General features: G+C 34.5%; 1 protein-coding gene across 1 annotated transcript in view; it reads right to left on the minus strand.

Annotated features, from left to right (window-relative positions):
- The window catches only part of LOC133549121 (coiled-coil domain-containing protein 136-like), a 98,774-nt gene that overhangs the window by 37,162 nt on the left and 48,474 nt on the right, over window positions 1–13,138 (minus strand). Inside the window, exons 4-5 of the mRNA XM_061894261.1 lie at window positions 9,902–9,976; window positions 884–1,186 (exon numbers count right to left, since the gene is read on the minus strand). Coding sequence (XP_061750245.1) covers window positions 884–1,186; window positions 9,902–9,976 — 378 coding nt within the window. The remainder of the gene's footprint in view (window positions 1–883; window positions 1,187–9,901; window positions 9,977–13,138) is intronic.

The following is a 13,138-nucleotide window of genomic DNA, read 5'->3' on the forward strand; positions in this document are numbered from 1 at the left end:
TATATATATATATATATATATATATATATATATATATATATATATATATATATATATATATATATATGTATGTATGTATGTATGTATGTATGTATGTATGTATGTATGTATGTATATGTATATATATATATATATGTATTTTTATGTATTTGTATATACATTGAAGTGTGTATATATATGTATGTATGTATCTTTACACATTTACGTGTTTATATATATGTATGTATGTATGTATGTATCTTTACACATTTACGTGTTTATATGTAAATATATGACTGTACATATTTTAATATATCTATATATCCATCCATCCATTTTCTACCGCTTATTCCCTTTCGGGGTCGCGGGGGGCGCTGGCGCCTATCTCAGCTACAATCGGGCGGAAGGCAGCGTACACCCTGGACAAGTCGCCACCTCATCGCAGGGCCAACACAGATAGACAGACAACATTCACACCCACATTCACACACTAGGGCCAATTTAATATATATATATATATATATATATATATATATATATATATATATATACAGTGAAAAATGTATTGCGTGTGGATGCAGACATCCCCTCACACCACCGCTGCGCCTCTCATAAATGTGGAGGAAAATGAGTGTCTCCATGGTGACGGCTAAAGCACACGCAAAAGCCTCATTTGAATAGGCCGGTCTGCGTCACGTTTGCACTTGTTATCAATTGCACACACGCCGTCTTAGTAGATCACACGCAACACCTCATTTTTATAGTTTGCAGGTGCTATTTGGACTGTGGTTTGGAGCGTATAACGTGTGTGTGCTCAGTGATTGACCGCTGACCAGGTGAGGTGGACGTGTGTACGCCATGGTCATTTCATCCATGAAGGGATCTTTAAAGGCCTGCTGCTTACCCTCCCTCCTCTCCGCCTCCCTGCGCTGGCTCTTCATGCTGATCTCGGCCCTCAGCGTGGTGATCTCCAGCTCGTACTCCTGCGTCTCCTCGCTCAGGCGCTGCAGCTCGGCCCGCCGCCGGCACAGCTCCTCCTGCAGGGAGGCGATGTCGTTCTCCCGCTCGCCCGCCGCCTCCTCGGCCGCCTGCTGGAGGAGGAGCACCTCCTCCTGGGCCACCCGCAGCTCCTCCTGGGCCTCGGCCAGCTCGCTCTCCTTCTCCTCCTCCAGGCTGTCCATCTCTTCCTGCACCGAGCGCAGCTGGGCTGTAGGGGGACACCAGCAGCGGCATGTAAGTGTGTAAGTGTGTAAGTGTGTGTGTGTGTGTGTGTGTGTGTGTGTGTTTGTTTTCTTATATTCCTGCCCTTCTTGAGACATCAACAAGGAAAAGTAGCTTCCATATGAGGAGGTGTGAACAAGTGAGGACATAAATCATGGTCCCAATACGGAAAACCATTGCATCTAATAGAGAATGTCTCATTTGCACCCCCTGGTCAACATATGAAATAACAAGTGTGCGTAAGAAATTGAAATGTGCCCCCTTTGGCCAAAATTAAATAAAACAAATTAAACAAATATGGGTACTGTAATAATTCGAAGTATATAATGAAGATTAAAAAAACAATTACAAACAAAAAATTTACTAAAAGCAGTCTTTTTCTCACAAGGTGACGACTTTTTTTAAATAAAACTGGGAAGTATTTCTCACATTCTTTCTGTCTGTAATATTGCAATATTTTCTCATAAAATTATTACTTTTAAATGCAAATCTGTGACATTTGTCATAAAACTCTGACTTTCATCACAATGTTGCAAATTTGTTTGTCGTTCCTGTAAAATTGTGAATTTTTTTTGAGAAAAATGGCCAAAGTGTTCCAGTTTTCTCATCAAATTGTGGCGTTTGTTGAGTAAAATTGCCCAAATTTTAAAGTTTTCTTATAAAACTGTCACTTTTGTCGAGTAAAATTACAACTCTTTTTAATAAAGTTGCCAACATTTTTAAGTGTTCTTGTGAAATTGTGACCTTTGTCGAGTAAAATTACAACTCTTTTCATAAAACTGCCAAAATTCTAACTTTGCGACTGTTGTTGAGTAGAAAATATGACTTTTATTATAATACTGCCAAAATTCAAAGTTTTTCTTGTGAAATGGTGACCTTTTTCTTGTGAAATTTCAAGTTTTTTTATGTTTGCATAGTATGTATATATTATTTATGTTGTAAATACACATCTTTATATATCTAGAAAGGGTGGTCCTGAAGAAGTAGGCAATATTCGGAGGTCTCAAGAAGGTAAGAAATACAAAAGTGTGTGTGTGTGTGTGTTTTCTTGTATTCCTGCCCTTCTTGAGACATCAACAAGGAAGAGTAGCTTCCATATGAGGAGGTGTGAACAAGTGAGGACTTAAATCATGGTCCCAATACGGAAAACCATTGCATCTAATAGAGAATGTCTCATTTGCATCCCCTGGTGGTGAAATTTATCAAAATGAGGGTGGTCCCAAAAAGGAGGGAGGTTGGTCAACATATGAAATAACAAGTGTGCGTAAGAAATTTTGGCCAAAATTAAATAAAACTAATTAAATAAATATGGGTATCGAGACAGACTGTAATAATAAGTAAATAATGAAGATTAAAAAACAATTACAAACAAAAAATGTACTAAAAGCAGTCTTTTTCTCACAAGGTATCAATTTTTTTGTAATAAAACTGGGAAGTTTTTCTCATATTTTTTCATTATTACTTTTTAATGCAAAATGGTGACATTTGTCATAAAACTCTGACTTTTATCACAATATTGCCAATTTGTTTGTCGTTCTTGTAAAATTGTGACATTTTTTGAGTAAAATTCAGGTTGTTTATAAAATATTGCCAAAGTGTTCCAGTTTTCTCCTAAAATTGCGACGTTTGTCAAATAAAATGACAACTCTTTTCATAAAATTGCTAAAATGTTAAAGTCTTCTTCCTTTAAGACACTAGTGTTTTAGGGCTATATAAGTAAACATTGATTGATTGATTGATTGATGAAATTGTCACTTTTGTCGAGTAAAATTACAACTCTTTTCATAAAATTGCCAAAATTTTAAAGTCTTCTTATAAAATTGTCACTTTTCTCGAGTAAAATTACGACTCTTTTCATAAAAGTGCCAAAATTCTAAAATTGGACTGTTGTTGAGTAAAAAAATATGACTTTTATTATAATACTGCCAAAATTCTAAGTTTTTCTTGTGAAATGGTGACCTTTTTCTTGTGAAATTTCAATTTTTTTTATGTTTGCATAGTATGTATGTATTATTAATGTTGTAAATACACATCTTTATATACCTAGAAAGGGGGGTTCTCAGGTCTCAAAAAGGTATGAAAAACGTGTGTGTGTGTGTGTGTGTGTGTGTGTGTGTTTTCTTGTATTCCTGCCCTTCTTGAGACATCAACAAGGAAGAGTAGCTTCCATATGAGGAGGTGTGAACAAGTGAGGACATAAATCATGGTCCCAATACGGAAAACCATTGCATCTAATAGAGAATGTCTCATTTGCACCCCCTGGTCAACATATGAAATAACAAGTGTGCGTAAGAAATTGAAATGTGCCCCCTTTGGCCAAAATTAAATAAAACAAATTAAACAAATATGGGTACTGTAATAACTTGGAGTATATAATGAAGATTAAAAAAACAATTACAAACAAAAAATGTACTAAAAGCAGTCTTTTTCTCACAAACTGTCGACTTTTTTGTAATAAAACTGGGAAGTATTTCTCACATTCTTTCTGTCTGTAATATTGCAATATTTTCTCATAAAATTATTACTTTTAAATGCAAATCTGTGACATTTGTCATAAAACTCTGACTTTCATCACAATATTGCAAATTTGTTTGTTGTTCCTGTAAAATTGTGAAATTTTTTTGAGAAAAATGGCAAAAGTGTTCCAGTTTTCTCATCAAATTGTGGCGTTTGTTGAGTAAAATTGCCCAAATTCTAAAGTTTTCTTATAAAACTGTCACTTTTGTCGAGTAAAATTACAACTCTTTTTAATAAAGTTGCCAACATTTTAAGTGTTCTTGTGAAATTGTGACCTTTGTCGAGTAAAATTACGACTCTTTTCATAAAACTGCCAAAATTCTAACTTTGCGACTGTTGTTGAGTAGAAAAGATGACTTTTAGTATAATACTGCCAAAATTCTAAGTTTTTCTTGTGAAATGGTGACCTTTTTCTTGTGAAATTTCAAGTTTTTTTATGTTTGCATAGTATGTATATATTATTAATGTTGTAAATACACATCTTTATATATCTAGAAAGGGTGGTCCTGAAGAAGTAGGCAATATTCGGAGGTCTCAAGAAGGTAAGAAATACAAAAGTGTGTGTGTGTGTGTGTTTTCTTGTATTTCTGCCCTTCTTGAGACATCAACAAGGAAAAGTAGCTTCCATATGAGGAGGTGTGAACAAGTGAGGACATAAATCATGGTCCCAATACGGAAAACCATTGCATCTAATAGAGAATGTCTCATTTGCACCCCCTGGTCAACATATGAAATAACAAGTGTGCGTAAGAAATTTTGGCCAAAATTAAATAAAACAAATTAAATAAATATGGGTATCGAGACAGACTGTAATAACTTGAAGTAAATAATGAAGATTAAAAAACAATTACAAACAAAAAATGTACTAAAAGCAGTCTTTTTCTCACAAGGTATCAATTTTTTTGTAATAAAACTGGGATGTATTTCTCATAGTCTTTCATTATTACTTTTTAATCCAAAATTCTGACATTTGTCATAATATTCTGACTTTTATCACAATATTGCTAACTTGTTTGTCGTTCTTGTAAAATTGTGACATTTTTTGAGTAAAATTCAGGTTTTTGATAAAATATTGCCAAAGTGTTCCAGTTTTCTCCTAAAATTGCGACGTTTGTCAAATAAAATGACAACTCTTTTCAAAAAATTGCTAAAATGTTAAAGTCTTCTTCCTTTAAGACACTAGTGATTTAGGGCTATATAAGTAAACATTGATTGATTGATTGATTGATAAAATTGTCACTTTTGTCGAGTAAAATTACAACTCTTTTCATAAAGTTTCCAACATTTTTAAGTGTTCTTATGAAATTGTGACTTTTGTCGAGAAAAATTACGACTCTTTTCATGAAACTGCCAAAATTCTAACTTTGCGACTGTTGTTGAGTAGAAAAGATGACTTTTATTATAATACTGCCAAAATTCTAAGTTTTTCTTGTGAAATTTCAAATTTTTTTATATTTGCATAGTAAGCATATATTATTTATGTTGTAAATACACATCTTTATATATCTAGAAAGGGTGGTCCTGAAGAGGTAGGCAATATTCGGAGGTCTCAAGAAGGTAAGAAATACAAGTGTGTGTGTGTGTGTGTGTGTGTGTGTGTTTTCTTGTATTCCTGCCCTTCTTGAGACATCAACAAGGAAGAGTAGCTTCCATATGAGGAGGTGTGAACAAGTGAGGACATAAATCATGGTCCCAATACGGAAAACCATTGCATCTAATAGAGAATGTCTCATTTGCACCTCCTGGTCAACATATGAAATAACAAGTGTGCGTAAGAAATTTTGGCCAAAGTTAAATAAAACTAATTAAATAAATATGGGTATCGAGACAGACTGTAATAACTTGAAGTAAATAATGAAGATTAAAAAACAATTACAAACAAAAAATGTACTAAAAGCTGTCTTTTTCTCACAAGGTATCAATTTTTTTGTAATAAAACTGGGAAGTATTTCTCATAGTCTTTCATTATTACTTTTTAATGCAAAATGGTGACATTTGTCATAAAACTCTGACTTTTATCACAATATTGCCAATTTTTTTGTCGTTCTTGTAAAACTGTGACATTTTTTGAGTAAAATTCAGGTTGTTGATAAAATATTGCCAAAGTGTTCCAGTTTTCTCCTAAAATTGCGACGTTTGTCGAGTAAAATGACAACTCTTTTCATAAAATTGCTAAAATGTTAAAGTCTTCTTCCTTTAAGACACTAGTGATTTAGGGCTGTATAAGTAAACATTGATTGATTGATTGATTGATAAAATTGTCACTTTTGTCGAGTAAAATTACGACTCTTTTCATAAAGTTTCCAACATTTTTAAGTGTTCTTATGAAATTGTGACTTTTGTCGAGTAAAATTACGACTCTTTTCCTAAAACTGCCAAAATTCTAACTTTGCGACTGTTGTTGAGTAAAAAAATATGACTTTTATTATAATACTGCCAAAATTCTAAGTTTTTCTTGTGAAATGGTGACCTTTTTCTTGTGAAATTTCAAGTTTTTTTTTATGTTTGCTTGGTATTTATATATTTTTCATGTTATAAATACACATCTTTATATATCTAGAAAGGGGGGTTCTCAGGTCTCAAGAAGGTACGAAAAACGTGTGTGTGTGTGTGTGTGTGTGTGTGTGTGTGTGTGTGTGTGTGTGTGTGTGTGTGTGTGTGTGTGTGTGTGTGTGTGTGTGTGTGTGTGTGTAGGAGCTGATGTAACGGATGGCAACCCATGCTTTTTTCCCCCCCCCGCCACTGCGTATTTTTAGGAGGAATATTTTTCCTTCCAGCTCAATGATAGCAATGTAATAGCGCTGGCAGCTTGGCATCGGTATCTGCAGATGTGTCACACTCGCTTTGTCAGCAAATATCTTGCAGCTCCACACTTGCAGCGTCTCCCATACTTTATACTTTTAGTCCTGTAGTCACAAGCTTATAACATTTGCCCAAATCCATCCGCTGTCTTCAAAGCACGACGTGCCTGCTAAATGCCCCCAAAAATGGTCGTTTTTGAGAATTAGACTGGAAATCCTACAAAAGTCATATGTCGTATGTCTGCTGTTATTCATTTTTTTAAAAGATAAACGCCATTTTAAGCATTTTTCAGGTAGGATAACCATTTAAGAAAATAGTTTGGTGTTCCAATTTGACCCCCATATATGCCGCATAATATTTAAAATGTTTTTAAAATGGTATATTGTCAATTAAAATAACACCACATACAAATACACGAGTAAATTTGTATGTGGTGTTATTTTAATTACACTGAACCTGCATGTATGTTTTTTTTAATTTAAAATTATTTAAACCTTTTTAAGAATTTTTTTTTTTTTTAAATAATCAGATTTTTAATATGTAATGTAATTATTTTGAAAATATCAATACAGTAAAATCACATGTTTTTATATACTTAATTTTTGGGGGACATTTTCATTATTGCATTTATTTTACTATATTATATATCATGATAAAAATAATATATGTATAATATGAAAACTAAAAACCTATATTTATATAAAAGAAAAATTAATGTATGTTTTTTTGGGTTTTTTTTCAAATGATTTAAACAATTTAATACATTTGTAAGAAAATGATTGGCCCGTGATGAAGTAGCGACTAGTCCAGGGAACAATTATTTTTTTTTAAATTAAGTTTTGATGTACTTATTTTTTGGGACATTTTAATTATTTTACAATATTATATTCCATCCATCCATTTTTTTTTATCGTGTTTCCCTTTTGGGGTTGTTTAATAAAAATTATGCATTTATAATATTTAAAAAAAATACAAAAATATTTAAAATTTATATTAGGGCTGTCAGGCGATTTTTTTTTTTTTTTTTTTTTTTTTCAATGCGATTAATCACTGTAAATCTATAATAAATTAAGGGTTATTTGCTTGCATTAAAAACATTTGATGAATAAAATATCACAATATTTGAGTACAAATGCAATTTAGTAGTCAGAATGTCATACAGGAACGTTTTTAAAATGTTTCACTGAAATCTATATGTCAGCTGTTAATACTTTTTTTAAAAGAAGAACACCATTTTAAGCATTTCTCAGGTAAGATAACAATTTAAAAACATAGTTTGGTGTTCCAAATTGACCCTCATATATGCCGCATAATATTTAAAATGTCTTTAAAATGGTATATTATCCAATAATGAGCTTTATTGTCATTATTCCTTACTCTTATATTTGTATGTGGTGTTATTTTAATCAAATTTATGTGTATGATTTTATTTTTATTTAAAAATATTCAAACATTTGAATACATTTATAACAAAATGAAAAACATTTAAAATCCAACTTTTAATGTACAATTATTTAAAAAATTAAAACGTTTTTATTGTTTTACTTAATTTTTGAGACATTGTAATTATTTAATTTATTTTACTATATTATATATTCTAATAAAACTTATAATTGTATAATATGTAAATATATATATATATATTGGGGCTGTCAAGGAATTATTTTTTTAAATCAGATTAATCACACTACAAACCTATGATTAATCACGAGTTATTTGCCTGCATGAATAAAATTTGCTGAAGAAAAACCCCAATATTTGGGTACTAATGCGGAAGTGATTCATCTTCATTCATATTTTATAAGGCCATAATTATTTTTTTGCGTTAACGCGTTATGGTTAACAGTCCTGATTCATATATACGTATATATATATGTATGTGTATATATATATATATATATATATATATATATATATATATATATATATATATATATACCCATCCATCCATCCATTTTCTACCGCTTATTCCCTTTCGGGATCGCGGGGGGCGCTGGCGCCTATCTCAGCTACAATCGGGCGGAAGGCAGGGTACGCCCTGGACAAGTCACCACCTCATCACAGGGCCAACACAGATAGACAGACAACATTCACACTCACATTCACACACTAGGGCCAATTTTAGTGTTGCCAATCAACCTATCCCCAGGTGCATATATATATATATATATATATATATATATATATATATATATATATATATATATATATATATATATATATATATATATATATATATATATATATATATATATATATATACACACACATGTATATATATATATGTACATGTACATATGTGTTTATGTACACATACATATATATACATGTACATATGTATATATATATATATACATGTGTGTGTGTATATATATATATATGTATATATATATATGTATGTATATATATGTATATGTATATATATGTTTATATATATATATGTGTATATGTATATGTATATATATATATATATATATGTTTGTGTGTGTGACAATATATATGAATATATATGTATGTATATGTGTATATACGTGTGTATATATGTATATGTGTGTATATATGTGTATATACATGTAGATAAGTATGAATGTGTAGATATGTGTGTGTATACGTGTAGATAAGTATATATGTATGTAAATATTTATTTATGTACATATTTGTTTATATATTTGTGTATGAATATGTAAATATCCATATATATGTATGTTTATATATGTATGTGTATATATATATATATATATGTGTGTGTGTGTGTGTGTATATATATATATATATGTATATATGTGTGTATATGTATGTGTATATATATATATATGTATGTATATGTGTATGTATGTATAAGTGTACTTATATGTATGTATGTATGTATAAGTGTATATATATGTATGTATATATGGATGTAAAAATGTATTTATGTCCATATGTATAATATGTGTATGTATATGTATATATGTACATTTGTATGTATGTGTGTGTACATATATATGTATGTGTGTATATATGTAAGTGTGTATATGTAAATATGTGTGTGTGTATGTATACATACAAATACATGTATGTATATATGTGTTTGTATTTAATATATATGTATATATATATATATATATATATTTCTAAAACACGATTTATAATGTAATATTATTATATATGAGCATGTAACAAATACATAGGCAGTATACATTTATTTCTAGCCAAAAATAAATATAAAAATGGACAAAATGTAATTTAAAAAAGGCTTGTGTCACTAAAAACAAATATGAGCAATCCGAATTAAATCAACAAGGCCCGAGGATACCCGATGTCGTATTTTTAACGGTAAAAATGTCGAACCTGTTCAATTTTATGCTCTAACGTGTTGAATCTGAGACTCTTTCGGGGTTACCTTGCAGATTCTGGATTTGACGTGTGAAAGCTTCAGCCTGATGGGCGCAGGCCAGACGCTCATCCTCCAACTGGCCTGTGAGGGCGAGGGGGCGGGGAGGGGGGAAAGGGGGGGGGGGGATTTGGGCAAGCGAAATAGAGATAAGAGAAACATGTCAATTCAGCGAGCTGATTGGAAGATGACAACTGGATAAGCTGTTCGCCCTTGAAGCGAAACAGAATGACGCAAGCAACTTTTCAGACTCTCTCTTTGTGTGTGTGCGTGTGTGTGTGTGTGTGTGTGTGTGTGTGTGTGTGTATATATACATTCATGTAACTCTTCCAGCTTTTGCTCTATTTTAGAAGAGAATACAGTTTTTTATTGTTTTCATTACAGTGAACAGGTTCAAAGAACAAGGAAATTGGAGCAGATCCCCTAAGGTGCATACACAATGATACAGTAATATAAATAGTAAAATATGTTAAAAATCCTTTTCAACCCATATTCAGTTGAATGCACTACAAAGACAAGATATTTGATGTTCAAACTCATAAACTTTATTTTTTTTTGCAAATAGAAACTAACTGAAAATTTCACTGCTGCAACACGTGCCAAAGTAGTTGGGAAAGGGCATGTTCACCACTGTGTTACATCACCTTTTCTTTTAACAACACTCAATAAACGTTTTGGGAACTGAGGAAACTAATTGTTGAAGCTTTGAAAGTGGAATTCTTTCCCATTTTTGTTTTATGTAGAGCTTCAGTCGTTCATCAGTCCGGAGTCTCCGCTGTCGTATTTTACGCTTCATAATGCGCCACACATTTTCCATGGAAGACAGGTCTGGACTGCAGGCGGGCCAGGAAAGTACCTGCACTCTTTTTTTTAAGAAGCCACGCTGTTGTAACACGTGCTGAATGTGGCTTGGCATTGTCTTGCTGAAATAAGCAGGGGCGTCCATGAAAAAGACGGCGCTTAGATGGCAGCATATGTTGTTCCAAAACCTGTATGTACCTTCCAGCATTAATGGTGCCTTCACAGATGTGTAAGTTACCTATGCCTTGGGCACTAATGCACCCCCATACCATCACAGATGCTGGCTTTTGAACTTTGCGTCGATAACAGTCTGGATGGTCAAATGTGGACTCGTCAGAACACTTTTCCACTTTGCATCAGTCCATCTTAGAAGAGTTCGGGCCCAGCGAAGTCGGCGGCGTTTCTGGGTGTTGTTGATAAATGGCTTTGGCTTTGCATAGTAGAGTTTTAACTTGCGCTTACGGATGTAGCGACCAACTGTAGTTACTGACAGTGGTTTTCTGAAGTGTTCCTGAGACCATGTGGTGATATCCTTTACACACTGAAGTCGCTTTTTGATGAAGTACTGCCTGGTCGGTAACATCATCACTTACGTGCAGTAATTTCTCCAGATTCCCTGAACCTTTCGATGTTATTACGGACCGTAGATGGTGAAATCCCTAAATTACTTACAATAGCTCGTTGAGAAATGTTTTTTCTTAAACTGTTGGACAATTTGCTCGCGCGTTTCTTGACAAGGTGGTGACTCTCGCCCCGTCCTTGTTTGTGAACGACTGAGCATTTCATGGAAGCTGCTTTTATACCCAATCACGGCACCCACCTGTTCCCAATTAGCCTGTTCACCTGTGGGATCTTCCAGATAAGCCTTAGATGAGGATTCCTTAACTTTCTCAGTCTGTTTTGCCACTTGTGCCAGCTTATTTTGAAGCATGTTGCAACTATTAATGAGCTAAAATTTGCTATAAAAAAAAAACAATGTTAAATATTTTGTCTTTGCAGTTTATTCAATTGAATATAAGTTGAAAAGGATTTGCAAATCATTGTATTCTGTTTTTATTTACCATTTACACAACTTCATTGGTTTTGGGGTTCGTACACCGTTGCCCGCGGTTACTCCGCAAGATGTCTGCTGGGATACCTCGTGGAGGTTTACGAGCATACATTATGACCAGAGTTTTTTTTTCTCGTTTTTTTTTTGCAGTGCTCATGAAGCGAAATCAACGTTTTTTTCATTGCAATAGCAAAAACAAAAAAAAAAACACCTTGAAAAGTTGCCAAAAATGTCAGATATTTGCGATCTTTTTTTCAAAATAAAAGCACCTTGTGTTCATCTAATTGGGTGGGTGAAGCGTCATTATCACCCGCCGACCCCCCGCACACCCACCATAGTCAGGATAGCCGTCACCCACGTCCAACCTTATGTCATCCCCCCCACAATGTATCTCCCCCCCCCCTGCGATCTTTTTTTCAAAATAAAAGCACCTTGTGTTCATCAAATTGGGTGGGTGAAGCGTCATTGTCACCCGCCCACCCTTCTCACCCCCACCGTAGTCAGGATAGCCGTCACCCTCGTCCAACCTTATGTCATTCCCCCCACAATGTATCCCCCCCTGCGATCTTTTTTTCAAAATAAAAGCACCTTGTGTTCATCAAATTGGGTGGGTGAAGCGTCATTGTCACCCGCCCACCCTTCTCACCCCCACCGTAGTCAGGATAGCCGTCACCCTCGTCCAACCTTATGTCATTCCCCCCACAATGTATCCCCCCCTGCGATCTTTTTTTCAAAATAAAAGCACCTTGTGTTCATCAAATTGGGTGGGTGAAGTGTCTTTGTCACCCGCCCACCCCCCCCCCGCACCCCCACCGTAGTCAGGATAGCCGTCACCCACGTCCAACCTTATGTCACCCCCCCCCCCCTGCGATCTTTTTTTCAAAATAAAAGCACCTTGTGTTCATCAAATTGGGTGGGTGAAGCGTCATTGTCACCCGCCCACCCCCCTGCACCCCCACCATAGTCAGGATAGGCGTCACCCATGTCCAACCTTATGTCATCCCCCCCACAATGTATCTCCCCCCCCCGCGATCTTTTTTTCAAAATAAAAGCACCTTGTGTTCATCAAATTGGGTGGGTGAAGCGTCATTGTCACCCGCCCACCCCCCGCACCCCCACCGTAGTCAGGATAGCCGTCACCCACGTCCAACCTGATGTCTTCCCCTCCACAATGTATCTCCCCCCCCTGCGATCTTTTTTTCAAAATAAAAGCACCTTGTGTTCATCAAATTGGGTGGGTGAAGCGTCATTGTCACCCGCCCACCCCTCCCCCGCACCCCCACCGTAGTCAGGATAGCCGTCACCCGCGTCCAACCTTATGTCATCCCCCCCACAATGTATCTCCCCCTCCCCTGCGATCTTTTTTTCAAAATAAAAGCACCTTGTGTTCATCA

This window comes from Nerophis ophidion, linkage group LG03, assembly GCF_033978795.1.
Source record: "Nerophis ophidion isolate RoL-2023_Sa linkage group LG03, RoL_Noph_v1.0, whole genome shotgun sequence".
In the NCBI taxonomy this organism is placed as follows: domain Eukaryota; kingdom Metazoa; phylum Chordata; class Actinopteri; order Syngnathiformes; family Syngnathidae; genus Nerophis; species Nerophis ophidion.